At 37.8% G+C, this 13,841-nt stretch overlaps 1 protein-coding gene across 2 annotated transcripts in view; it reads left to right on the plus strand.

Annotated features, from left to right (window-relative positions):
- The window catches only part of erbb4b (erb-b2 receptor tyrosine kinase 4b), a 470,418-nt gene that overhangs the window by 322,605 nt on the left and 133,972 nt on the right, over positions 1–13,841 (plus strand). For both annotated transcript variants that reach the window (XM_089133085.1, XM_089133086.1), the window contains exons 4-5: positions 5,835–5,966; positions 12,523–12,588. In XM_089133085.1, the coding sequence (XP_088989211.1) occupies positions 5,835–5,966; positions 12,523–12,588 (198 nt within the window). The remainder of the gene's footprint in view (positions 1–5,834; positions 5,967–12,522; positions 12,589–13,841) is intronic.

The following is a 13,841-nucleotide window of genomic DNA, read 5'->3' on the forward strand; positions in this document are numbered from 1 at the left end:
CGAGTCTGGTCTATGCTTTTTTGCCTTGTGTTTCAGATTGTGTCATCCCCACATCGCTAAACTAAATCGAAAAAATCATTCATCAAATGTGATATGATCACGTTATTTTTTTTTTTATTAAATCACAGATAAAAACAAAATGAATGTTTTTCTTTTCTTCATAACTTCCAAAGGATATGCATGACAGCACGATCTCCCTAATAATACATGAACATCCGAAAGTTTCTATCACCCCGACTGCTGCAGAATAACAGTACTATAAGGTTAGGCTGGTTAGCCCTTTGACTTCTGTCTACCTCTGCTTTAAAATATGCATAGTCTATATATTTCTCAGGCCTGTGAGAAGAGTAGGCTACATTATACGCCCAGTTTCAGCTATATTTATGAGACCAAAGTCCAGTTTGCGCCTGTTGCTTCCGTCTTGATCAGCTATTGTTTACTATATACTTATTATTTATTAAAACCAGGCAATTGGTTGATGGAACTTTGACTGAAATTAAGATACAATTAATAAAAAACGAAATTCACTTTAAAGAAAATGTTCTTTGTGGTTTCTCTTTAAGATCTCTGTGAAAGTTTTAAAGTCGCTTTCAGCGCGGTCATGTCCGTGAATATAAAACGCAATTTCTTGCATTTTCCCCCCTTATGAACAACAACTTTTGGTACACGATAAAAACTTGTGGTTTGATCGATTCAAGTAACCATAAATGACTCAAAACCCAGGCATTTTGAGTTTGTTATAGTGCTTTCGTAACACAGTCTCATCCCAAAAAGTCATATAACTGACGTCTTGGGACGTCTTTTGACCATACGTCAATATCCGCCTTTTTAGGGCCCCCTTAAACGTCGGTAGATGGCGATCCCGGGCCGTCATACAACTGACGCTTTACCTTTAACGTCAGTTAGGTTTAGGGTTAGGTTTAGGTCTGGGGTAGAGTTAGAATCCCATAACCTCATCTACCAACGTTTAAGGGGCCCCTAAAAAGGCGAATATTGACATATGGTCAAAAGACGTCCCAAAACGTCAGTTATATGACGTATTGGGATGAGACCGGGTTGGCTTTCTAAATATAGCAAATCACATTGCCCTCCATTTGTATTTCGCGCCATGGCAACGAAGTGGCGTGACGTCATATGAGAACAAGCTATTATTTTTTTTTACTGCATTTTTGATCAGATATAGATATCAGCCATAGGACCAGATTTAGATGCAGCCTATGCCAGCACAAAACCATTTTTGCCATTTAAAAACTATCAGGATTTTATAAAGACACGTAGTGAAGAATGAGCGCTGAAAAGGCGTGGACATAGTTATTTTTGCGGCTGACCTTATTGCATATGCATTTTCCCTTCAGATGCAAAATTTATGGAAGCAGAATATTTCAACAAATCACGCAATGTCCCAATGTAGGATTCAGAAGATAGAACAAATCATTACGAGCTGGAAGTGACTTTTTTGTGAAATAACACACTGAAGATGTCCCTAATACCTGAAAGACACCACCGAAGTCAATCTGTCAGGTAGTAAGAACATTTCAGGTAGTTGTCTCTGTCAGTCCGCAATAAGCCAAAAAAAAAAAAAAAAAAAAAGTGCACAGAATGCTATCATTTATCCAGAAGAGTTTGAGGTGTTCTCTGGCTGCTTTTCAGTAATTTCTGTCAGCCAGACTCTAATGGACACATGGAAGGAGTTACTTGCGTTTTTCCCACTCAAATTGGACACAGAGGGACACTCGATCTTCAAATATCCGGTGAAAGATATGTAAGAGATGTAAGATATTCTCTGTCTCTCTCTTAGGTCTTGTTTGTACTTAGGCCATGGTTTTAGCATTCTAAGTCTCACAAAAGAAAAAAAAGACAGCATAGAAGTTATCACCCTCAACAGTGAAAAGAACAATAATGTTCAGTTAAACCATGATTAAGACGTAAAGTGTTTATTTTTCTCACAAAAGTCCTAGTGTCTTTGGATTGCGGACACTTTTTGTTCCTCTTATTAGGAAGAAAAATCACTCAGTTCCCTCTTGCTGTTTGTTCAACTTTACCCATTGCATTTTTTACCCAGACAGCATCTCCTTGGTAACGCGCCTAGAGAGGCAGGGCTGTGTGGTGTAGAGCCTCACGTTGATGGATGGTGCAGAAGATCACCTATTTGTACAGTGGCGGCAGGGGAAGTTGGCACAGTCTGGCATATCATTCCTCATAAGCCCTGCCAGGCGCGATCCCTCTGTGCCACATGCAGAGCCAGACTGCTGGCAATGACTGGCGTAAGGCCGTGGTGATGTTGGCACTCTGTGATGAATAGGCAGCCACATATCTGCCTGACTGACTTGATCGTCTTATAGAGGAAGTGTGAATGAACTATTGGAATAGGACTATGTGATTGTTAAAAGGAGACGCTTGACTAGTGTTTATCTGTAAAGGGATAGTTCACTTTGAAATTAATTAGCTTACCTCAAGGGCATCCAAGATGTAGGTGTCTTTGTTTCCGCAGTATTTTCAATTTTAACATTTTTCAGTCAAACCGTTGTTATCTATCAGTCATACACTGGAGGTCCACCAAAAAGCATGCACAGAGAAGTCAAAATTAAACATGATTTAATGACTCGTATATGTAAGTACACATTGATGGCCTAAGACACGAAACGAGCGGTTTGTGTGAGAAAACGAACAGTATTTATATTGTTTTTACCTCTTGTAATCATAGCCATGACAAAATGATCTGATGGCACGGGCGCTTCGGTCTGCGCATGCGCCGGAAGTGATCGCTTGTGCGCCTACGTCACTCTTTGTTTATATACTGTAGAGATTTCGTAAGTTCTACCTTTCACGAAACATATTTAGATATACGGGAAACCGCAATGGAAGAAGATTTCGGTATATCTAAACATGTTTAGTAAAAGTTAAAACTTCCGAAATCTCTGTGTAAATATTGAGTGACGTCACACGCAAGCGATCACTTCCGGCGTAACATTGAACTGATTCAGTTTGGTTCAGTTAGACATTGCACAACTGATTCAGATCACTTGGACGTCACTTTGATTACACGAGGTAAAAACGATATAAATACTGTTAGTTTTTTCACACAAACCGCTCGTTTCGTGTCTTAGGCCATCAATGTGTACTTACATTTACGAGTCATTAAATCATGTTTAATTTTGACTTCTCTGTGCATGCTTTTTGGTGGACCTCTAGTGTATGACTGATAGACAACAACGGTTTGACTGAAAAATGTCAAAATTGAAAATACTGTGGAAACAAAGACACCTACATCTTGGATGCCCTTGAGGTAAGCTAAAACATATCAAAAATTAATTTCAAAGTCAACTATCCCCTTAAGTTAAGCTAATGAAAGGCCCTGGTACTATTACAACACTGGTTCCAAAATGATGTCCATGTCTTGTCCATTTAGTTAAACGAAACTGATTGTCTCAGGCCCAGAGAAATCATTATGTTCTGCAAGTTTGTGTTCTGTAAAATCTCACGAGTTGCCTATGAGGCAGCATCTTTAGTCATCATAGGCACTTTCTTGAATTTAAGAGATCTTTTTTAAATCCCAGATATCTTCTTTTAGCCAAATTCTAACCGAGTTTCCCATTTATCTTCAGAAGAGAAGACAATTTCCTACTGCATTGCTAAATTCCTCTCGGAAAACTACTAAGAACTTCTATACAGGTTCATTATTAATGTGAATAATACATAATGTATAATATTAACATGTTAACCCAATAGTAATGACTCAAATCTTACCAAATCATTGCGTCAAAAGACAACGCTCACTGCCCAATGTCCTTTTCGAAGAACGAGGAACTTTTCAAGAGAATCAGGGAAACGCACTAAAACCCTTAAACGTCGGTTACATGATGATCCCGGGCCGTCATACAACTGACGCTTTACCTTTAAGGTTGGTTAGGTGACAGGGTAGGTTTAGGTCTGGGGTAGGGTTAGGATCCGATAACGTCATCTAACCGACGTTTAAGGGGGCCCTAAAAAGGCGGATGTTGACATATGGTCAAAAGACATCCCAAGACGTCAGTTATATGACGTCTTGGGATGAGACTGCGCTTAACAAGTTATGATTGATTATTAATATTTCATAGAGCTAGTTTGCTACATCTGTAGAGAGAACGACAGCTTTCCGGCCCCCTATCAACCGGTAAGGCCGTCTGAGGACCCCTGCTGAGTTCTGCCATTGCATTTATTTGTTGTTTTTTTTCTGATTCTTGCCTCTAGGAGAGCTCAAGACATTTGCGTTCAGCCCTCCCAGCATGTCAAACGCAGAGGACGCTAAAATTAATTTATCCATTGAGCGACAGGTTTCTCAATGCCCTGTAGAGATCGGGGAAATTCACAATAACACCTTCTCCAATCATCCATGGAGTACAGTTTAATCAAGCTTTTGTTAGGCTATTATCAGTTTCAGATGGCCCGTGGTTATATGAATGTCTCATCTGTTCTACTGACACACAGCTAATCTCCTGTTGCCGTGAAAGAGAAATCCATTGCAGTAAATAATGCAAATCTGTTATAAGCTCTCCAGTGTTTTTGTCCACGCAAGTGAGGATTACTCCAGACACGTTAAGATCATAATGTTCACTGTCGTCTGGTGTGCCCAAACATAGACGTCTCACCCATTGAACGCACGGAGAGGGGAACAACAGATGGATTCCTCTCCATCCGGTGATCCGTGTGAAACAGTATGATGCATATTAGGGCTAAGGATTGAAAAGTGTCTCCCTGCAGATGAAATATGAAATTAGAAATCTGTTAGCGCTGCTGACCAGAATGTCAGAGCTCCAAATCCACGATGGATCTGATTTTGATATTGTCGGGAATGTAATCATTTCCTTCCCTCTGTTTTTGTCTGCTGGGAGTAGACGTTTCTCAAAGGAGCGGGAAGTGTGTGTGGGGGGTGTGGGTTGCAATGAAGAGGGGGACAAAAATCAAATTGAAACAGAGTCGAATTTGTCTGGCCTCTTTGTTAAAAGGATAGTTAATCTCAAAATAAAATAAAATAAAAATCTGTCATTATTCATTCACCCAAATGTCATTGCAATACTTTCTTCTTTGGATCATAAAAGGAGACATTTTGTAGGATATTTTACCATTAATGGAGCTTTTAATTAAGCTTTTAAAAAAGGATGCAAGCACAAACATAAAAATATGAAGAGTTCAGATGCAAAAGCCTCTAAGTGCCATTTGAAATTTTCTTGTAGAATGATAATTTTTATCAAGCTCGTAGATTTCAGTAATTTCACTTAAATGACAATTCATAGGTAATCTTCATTGCCATTTAAGTGAAATTACTAAAACGAGCTTGATAAAAATTATCATTCTAGAAGAAATTTTCAAATGGCACTTAGAGGCTTTTGCATCTGAACTCTTCATATAATAAAATATGTCTATTTGACTCATAAATTGTTGTATATCAAACCATAACTTAGTGTGATACACTGACATCAGGGAAGGATTTACCGCATATTGCGACCTAATGCATTTTGAGCAACAGAAGGTTTGGAATGACATTAGAGTGAGTAAATAATGACAGAATTACATTTTTGAGTGAGCTGTCCCTTTAAAACACCAGCTGTGGATTCCAGGCTGACTAACCAGGCCAGTCAAAAACACCAGAGGGTCAAAAAGTGACATTGTGTGAAGAAATCTAATTATTTTATACATTATCTTTGTTCTCGGAAGAGCCTAACCTTGCTATATTCCACATAAAGTAAGATAGTGATGAGGTCACCTTGACTGGAATGATTCGCTCAGATGTGTCCGCTGACATAATTCATTGCAGACTGATTGGTGTTTTATTGTTGTTGTCGGTGTTTTAACAGAAATTCTGAATGGAGGGGTGTACGTGGACCAGAACAAGTTCCTGTGTCATGCCGATACCATCCACTGGCAGGATATAGTGAAGAACGCCCGCTCTGATCACCTGGTTGTGCCGTCTAATAGCAGCAACTCCTGTGAGTACTACTGACCAATTAGAGCATGAGGTGCAAAAATGAATTGTTACTGTTCAATAGTTTGGGGTCAGTGTGATTTTTGGAAGAATGCTTTTTTTTTATGAAAGTTTTTAAAATGTAATTTATTTCTGGGATGGCAAAGCAGCCATTACTCTTGTCTTCAGTGTCACATGATCTGTCAGAAATCATTCTATACTTACAGTATACTATACTATATAATACTATACTATATATACAATATATGTACGATATATACTATATGAAGAGTTCAGATGCAAAAGCCTCTAGGTGCCATTTGAAATTTTCTTCTAGAAGGATCATTTTTATCAAGCTTGTATATTTAAGTTCAGTGATTTCACTTAAATGGCAATGATAATTACCTATTAATTGTTATTTAAGTGAAATTACTGAACTTAAATATACAAGTTTGATAAAAATCATCATTAAAGAAGAAAATTTCAAATGACATTTAGAGGCTTTTGCATCTGAACTCTTCATATACTACTATATATACACTAATAGTACAGTATACTACACTATATACTATATAATATACTCTGTATTTGGTGGAAGAAACATTTCTTATTATTATCAATGTTGAAAACGGTTGTGCTGCACAATATTTGTGTAAGAGAACAGTTGATTTGGAATATAAATGTTCTGCCAATTGCTGAATTAAATAATTTATTTATTAAAAAAAAAAATCATATTGGCCCCACACTTTTGAATGGTAGTGTACTACTGTTCTTTCTATTCATCAAAGAATCCTGAAGAAAAAAAAGTGTCACACACTGTTTAGAAACCATGTTAGTATTGTTTTTCCATTTGATGTATACTGTAGTTGTCAGGGTTATATCTATGTCTGTGTTTTGTTTTTCCCTGCTTCATTAGCTTCCGTGGTCATTGGCACCTATTTTTGTCTATTTCAGCTCTTAGTTTACTTCTTTGGCTACGAAAAAAATAAATAAATAAATAAATAAGTTGTGCATATCTGATTGAAATCCGATCAGATTTAGAAGTGTGAACGGCAGAAAAAATCACATGAAATGCTATTTTTTCAAATCCGTCTCTTGCTACATTCAAATGAATCCAATTCAAAAAGCATTTCTGGAAATCTTTTTCAGTCTGCTTGCTCTGATCAGATTTTGCGTGGTAGATGTGACTTTCTCACGCCACAAAAAAAAAAAAAAAAAAAAAAGTAAGTGTCAGACTTTAGGAAACATGCTGAAAATGCCTGCAGAAACAAGGTTGTGTTGTTGCAAAGTCCCAGACGAGCAGAACATGACAATAATGGAGACGTGTTTTGTATTGCAAATCCCTCCATGTTGTTGTTGTTTGGCGTTTACCTACCAACGCAACGCCATTGCCATAGAAACCAATGCAGATATTTCGGAAAACAAAAGAGCAGCATGGGACACACAAATCGGATCTGAACAGTTGGACACAACATGGATAACCAATCATTTAGATCAGATTTTGGCTACACAAATGTCCAGATTTTGACTGATAATGTGAACATAGCCTTTGTTCGGTCTTGCTTGTGTTGTTTTGTAGTTGCTGATCTGCAGGGGTGTAAAGTAACGAATTACAAATACTCACGTTACTGTAATTAAGTAGTTTTTTTCAGTAATTGTACTTTTTTGAGTACGTTTAAAATTGTGTAATTTTACTTTTACTTGAGTACGTTTTAAGTGATGTATCGGTACTTTTTCTCCGCTATTTTTCTTCTGTTTGTGGCCGTTACTCGTTACATGCTTGTTTTAATTTTATTTTTATCCATCAACGTGATTGGATCGAGTAATCGGTCTCGTGACTGTCATCAATTCAAATTAAGCATAGAAAACTTACCGCATATTCCTGCTGTTACTCGTGACTGACTGCTGTGGAAGTGCATTCATCACGCATCAATTCAATCCAGATATCAGCGTCTTCCTCTTATATGCTAAGGTACATTTCTGTTTAATATGATATTTATATAGGCTGGCCTGTCTACATGGCCTAACATTTGGTCTGAGGTTGGGGGAATTGCGAGACGAGTTCATAATGCGGTGAATTCCCGCTCCCATTTACTTCACAATCGAATGACGCGCGTCACGATCTGTGCACTGCCGCGTCTCGCGCTCGCCATGCCGCCAGATTCAGAATCAGTGCACCATGTCGTTAACTTGAACTGCATTACTTAATAAGAAATTAGCACAGCTCGTTAATAAACAGCGTTTTTTGATTGATCCATTATATGATCCGTCTTCATTTGGCAAGTGCACTTGCGCAAAAACATTTTTCATGCTGAACTTTTTTTTTTTTGTGGATGCTTCAGAGACTTCAGAGACAAAGTGTGTTTGTTTCTTTTGTAAAAGTTTCCTGGATATAACTTCCCTATTTAATGCACAATTTTCCTTACAAATTATATTATCAGCATTACAATGTGAGTAAATGTAGCCGTGTAAAATGTAAAGGATGATGCCACCCTTCTAGAATTTACATTTTCATTTACATTTAAATTGTAACATATTTAATAGCATATAATAAAAGTGTGTAATTAGTGTTAGCTCACTATCTTAGCCTTTTTCAGTGCATTAGTTGAGGTAATATGATAATATTAGTGATTCTCATTTATCAAAACACTAACATTGGTACCGTTTTGGAGAGAAATTGGGTATTTTTTTATTTTATTTATCCCATCTCTTGGTGTGTGATGCTGAACTATCATATGAGTTTCTAAAGGTTTTTGAATTATTTGCACAGTTATGAATATTGATATTTTATGTGCAACAATAACATGCTCAGGCCCAGTGGCTTTTCGCCTAATTTTAAATGCTTTCCCCCCCCAAATAATATGATTTAAATGGTGATGAGTGTACTGATTTTATGCATTTTAAAAAGATGGATGATAGATATTCTTCAATCTTTCTTACAAAGAACAAAATATAATGTGAATTCCAGTATGTGCATTTTTTTTAATTCATAAATTGTAGTGCACAGTGTTTATTATAAGGGTAAGAATCCGCACCTCAGTACTCACTACTCACTACTCTTGAGTACTTTTAAATAAGCTACTTTTTTACTCTTACTCAAGTAGTTTTTTGGACAAGTACTTTTTACTCTACTCACACTACATTTTTTGGAATGTAATGGTACTTTTACTTGAGTATGTTTTTTCAGTACTCTTTCCACCACTGCTGATCTGATTCTCCTGCACAGTCTCTCTGCTTATTAAAAGATGTTTTGATTCTTTTTGGAATCTGTGTGTCTAACTACACCTGAATTTAAATTTGGTCTTTATTTACTCACTTTCGTGTCGATCCAAACCTGTATAGCCTACTATTATTTTTCCGAACACAAAAGGAAAAAGTTTGGAGAAGGTTCCCACATACCTTCTTTAAAGGATTAAAGGATTAAAACAAAAACAAACAAAAAAACACAAAGCTATTTGATGGTACTTTTACTTAGTGCTATTATCATATAGAAAAATACCCCAAAATGTCCTTTTGTGTCCCATGTCTCAAAAAACAAAACAAAAACAACATATAGTGAGAACAACAAGATGAGGGTGAGATTTCATTTTGGGTTTATCTAATCTTAAAAACTCTTTGAAAAAAAAGAAAAAAATTATTTTAATTTGGAGAGACGTTATGTCCAATCAATCAATCTTGATCCGTTTCTCTCCCCACTGCCCAGATCAAGGGTGTTGAGTTTGTAAGCCAGTAAATCTCTTAGTGTTTTGGGGGAAGGATTGTCCTCATTGATTTTATTTCATTATTTAGTGAGGTTATTTACATTAGCTATTTTAAAAACAACAGGGAATAAGCAATGGTCCTTTCACCAATTTAAATGCAACACTGCCCTTCCAGGCAATGTTTATCAATTACTTATTTCCAATGTTTGTAACCTTCAGATTGGGTTAGAAGCAGCAGTGTATAGGCAGTTAAGGAGAAGCATATGGTCAATTTAAACATTAAAAATGAACCAAATGAGACCTTGAGCGCCTCTATCATTATTTACTCGCACTCATTTCATTTTCAAACCTGAATGAAATTCTCTTTCTAGTGGAAACAGGGGGAGATGTTTTGTTGTGAAATGTGAAATGGTCACAGTGACCAGGAGCTTTCAAGCTCAAAAAAGCACCATAAAAGTGGCCCATTCGACTCGTAAGTTACATCTATACCTCACATGAAACTATTGTACGTGCATTCAGTTGTATATGTACAAGTTGTATAGACTACTTTTATTCTGATCTTTTGTCCTCTTTGGAGCTCTACATGTGAAACAACGTGAACTGTCTCGATAAATTCGGGGCATGTAAAATCTTTGAAGTGACTCCCATGAGTGCTGAATTGTGACGAATGTTACTCTTGTTACCCTATGACCCTGTTTACACGAGAATGCTCGCAGGTGAAAACGTAAAAATATTTTATCGGATGTGCCTTTCGTTTACACGGCAACGGCTTTTTTGTGGCTTAAAAACGCAAAAATGTGAAACCACACTCTAGAGTGGAAATCTTAAAAACGCTCCACCGCCGCGTTCCCGTGTAAAGGGTAAAAACCCAAAAGTCTGCTTGACAGTGAAGGTTGTACGCAGGCGCGCGGACTTGGTGTTGTTGTGTGGCAGTGCTCCACATCGCCACCTAGCCGCGTGGAGTGCATAATACATTGATTTTCACACACTTATGCGTCACCATACGCATGCGGATTTCCCACCCAAAACGTGTGTCTAAAGGAAGAATAAAAAGTGATAACTTTGACGCCACTTTTGCGTTTTCTCTTCAGAATTGTATCCGTGTAAACATAGCCTATGTTAAGGCCACTGCACACTGAGTACGAAATTTTCGTATGCGTTTTTTCGTGTTCATCAGCCTTAAAATTCGTCACGCACAGAAAGCTTGCACACTGAGTCCGATGCGTATTATAAAAAAATCGCAAAAATACAAAATGGATTCGTCAAGCAGTGAGGATGATTTTGTTGTCCTCTCGAGAAGAAAGAGAAAATATTGCGTCCTTCCAATCCTGAAATTGCGCCGAGAGGAAGCACCTCCTTATCAAGGAGTTGCGAATTTATGCCGAGCGATTCAAAATTTACCTCAGAATGTCAGTGGAACAGTTTGATGCTTTTCCTTGTGATTCTGGAGCCACATTTTAAAAACAAGACCACCAATTTCCGTGAACCAATCGATTCTGAACAGAGACTGTCAGGTATGGACACACACACGCACGCGCGCGTGTGGAAGCGCTGGGCAAACAGAACAGCTGTATAGGCTACAGGTTATATATTGTACCCAAATACTACATTAGTTATCGAATTGGCTGCTCAATCACACATTAATTGATCCGAAATTTCAATCTGATTGAAAGGGGTGGTTATTCCTTTCATAATCCAATCAAGAGAAGAGAACATAAACACTTGATCCAATTGAAAACTGAAAATGAAAACACTACGCATATGCGCAATGATATGCGGAACGAGCTCCATAGACAGTAAACGAGCTCCCCCCGGCCCTGAAATGTGAAAAAACCTCTCAACATGCTGGCTGTGGATGCGAAAAACGCAGAAAATCGAACCCGATCCGAATTTTTTTTTTGACGGACGAAAGTTTCGGAGGCGGTGTGCAAGCGTGACTGACATGAGGTCGATTTTTTTTTTTTTTTTTTTTACGTGCGAAAATTCCGGATGCAAATTTCGGACTCAGTGTGTAATGGGCTTTACTCCGATATGACTGAAAGTGACGCAAAACAGCATTAAAAAGATCAGATTCCTTGTGGTTTGTGCCGTTCACATTGTCATGACAAAAGCATATCCGAGTCACATATGAGCAAAACATTTTTCTCATTTGGGCCACATTTATCTGCAGTCTGAACGTAGCCTAATTTCCATGACATGATGACGAGTTCTCATTTAGACTGAGCTATTAGAAAGTGGGCCTTTCTCCCAGTATCTCACGAAAGTTTGCCGTGAACAACAGAAAAATAGAGTAGGCAGACGATGAGTTGGTAGAGAGTGTAAAAAAAAAGGGTTAGGTTTAAAAAGGGGAGAAAGTCAAAAGTGTCTGCCCCATGTAGTTGAAGAGAGTAAGCCACTAGTGTAATTACTCTTAACTGAAGTGGAACAAGGACAGAGGACAACACTCCATCAGTCAGCCATGCTCACACTGCAATTACCCAACAGTCAATTAAGCTTGGGTGGCAGAGCAGCCACTGCAGATGAGTGGAGCAAACTCTACGGGCCGGGGAGGATTCAGGCACAGCTCCGGAGAGTCAGGGAGAACATTGTTCTGTCAGTCAGCCATGACTCTTCCCCACTTCATCAGAATAGGGTCAGTGCGGATGGAAAGAGTTCTATCCCAAAGCGGAATGATCCAAATTATGGTTACTGTGATTGAACATTAGGACAATATACGTCCCCGTAATGATGCACACTTAAAAGTTTTAGTCAACTCGAAATCAAAATTTACTAAGATTACTTTTTGGTCTTATTATGCACAGGTCAATAAGGGAAATGTTTTGTGTAATCTTTTATTTCGAACATTTCAATAACTAAATGTTTTATCTTTCCTGGTTGCAGGTCAAAGGTGTCATAGAGCATGTAATGGACGCTGTTGGGGGCCAAAGGACGACCAATGCCAAAGCTGTAAGTGTCGTAAATTGACTTTTATCATGGTCCAAAAAAAAAAAAAAAAAAAAAAAAAAAGGGGGTCAGTGTGAAATGATGATTGTATGCGTATCTGAATGTGCAAAAGTTACTTTTCTCAACTTTTGGTCACATGAGAGTCCAATCATTCCTCACTGGATTTGAAGTAGTTTCGAGTCTTCAGTGTTGGGAAAGTTCACTTTCTACATGAACTAGTTCAAAGTTCAGTTCACACATTTTAAAATGATGTAGTTCAGTTCATAGTTCATACTTCAAAAAATGAACTAGTTCAAGTTTCAAAGATTAGGTTTCAAAGATTTTAGTTCAAAATTTTGATTATTGCCACAGCCCATATACAACCTCAGACAACAATTATTTTATCGACGGACAGTTTGCAAGATTTTTCCCATCCTCACCGACCTCGTCATAAAATCTGTTTAAATGATCATACGACGCCTCCTTGCCCGCTGCTTTGTCGACGGCATCCACAGTGTGACACTGGTGGCTGGTGTTGCCAGATTGGGTGTTTTTTCGCTATATTAAGGCCTGTTTACGTGTGTTTTAGCCGGGTTTTCGCCTGGAAGGCTCTATAGAAATCTGGCACCCTAATTGTACGAAGTTAAACTGAGAGAGCGTGCGTTCACAGACACTAGAATGAACGCGTTCACAGTAACATTCATCAGGCAGTAATACAGTACAGTACATTTTGACTTTTGAATATGAACGCGTTCAGGCACAACACTTCTAGTCTTTAACTACTTTTTTGAAACATGTTGAAATCATGTTTTGCCATGTGTGAAATGATGCCACCATCCTTTATCAGAGATTTTCAGTCATTGAACTTTGAATTCTGGTGCTCATGTAGGCAATGCGAGTTCAAGTTTTAGTTTTAGTTAATGATAATAACTCTGGATTGGTTGTGCTTAACACAAAGCTGTCGTGCAATGCAGATGAATACACACATGACCGCATGTTAGTAGGCACCAAGTTCTTGTTGTGCCTGATGAATGCAATCTATGGAAATTTGTTTGATATTTTCATGATTAATATATTTATTGATTGATTCAACTCCTATTTTGGTTTCAACCATTTTCTAAAAAGCATAGTCACTCAAGGCCAGGCATTACAGTGATTTATAGAGTTTAAGCAACAAAAAAAAAAAAAAATTAACAAACAGCCTTGGCTTATTGCTTTTATTTTCTAATACATTGCATAGCATAAGCATACTGTAGTAATTTATCAACCAGGATGAA

The sequence above is a fragment of the Pimephales promelas genome, chromosome 7, assembly GCF_988280905.1.
Source record: "Pimephales promelas chromosome 7, fPimPro1.hap1.1, whole genome shotgun sequence".
In the NCBI taxonomy this organism is placed as follows: Eukaryota; Metazoa; Chordata; class Actinopteri; order Cypriniformes; family Leuciscidae; genus Pimephales; species Pimephales promelas.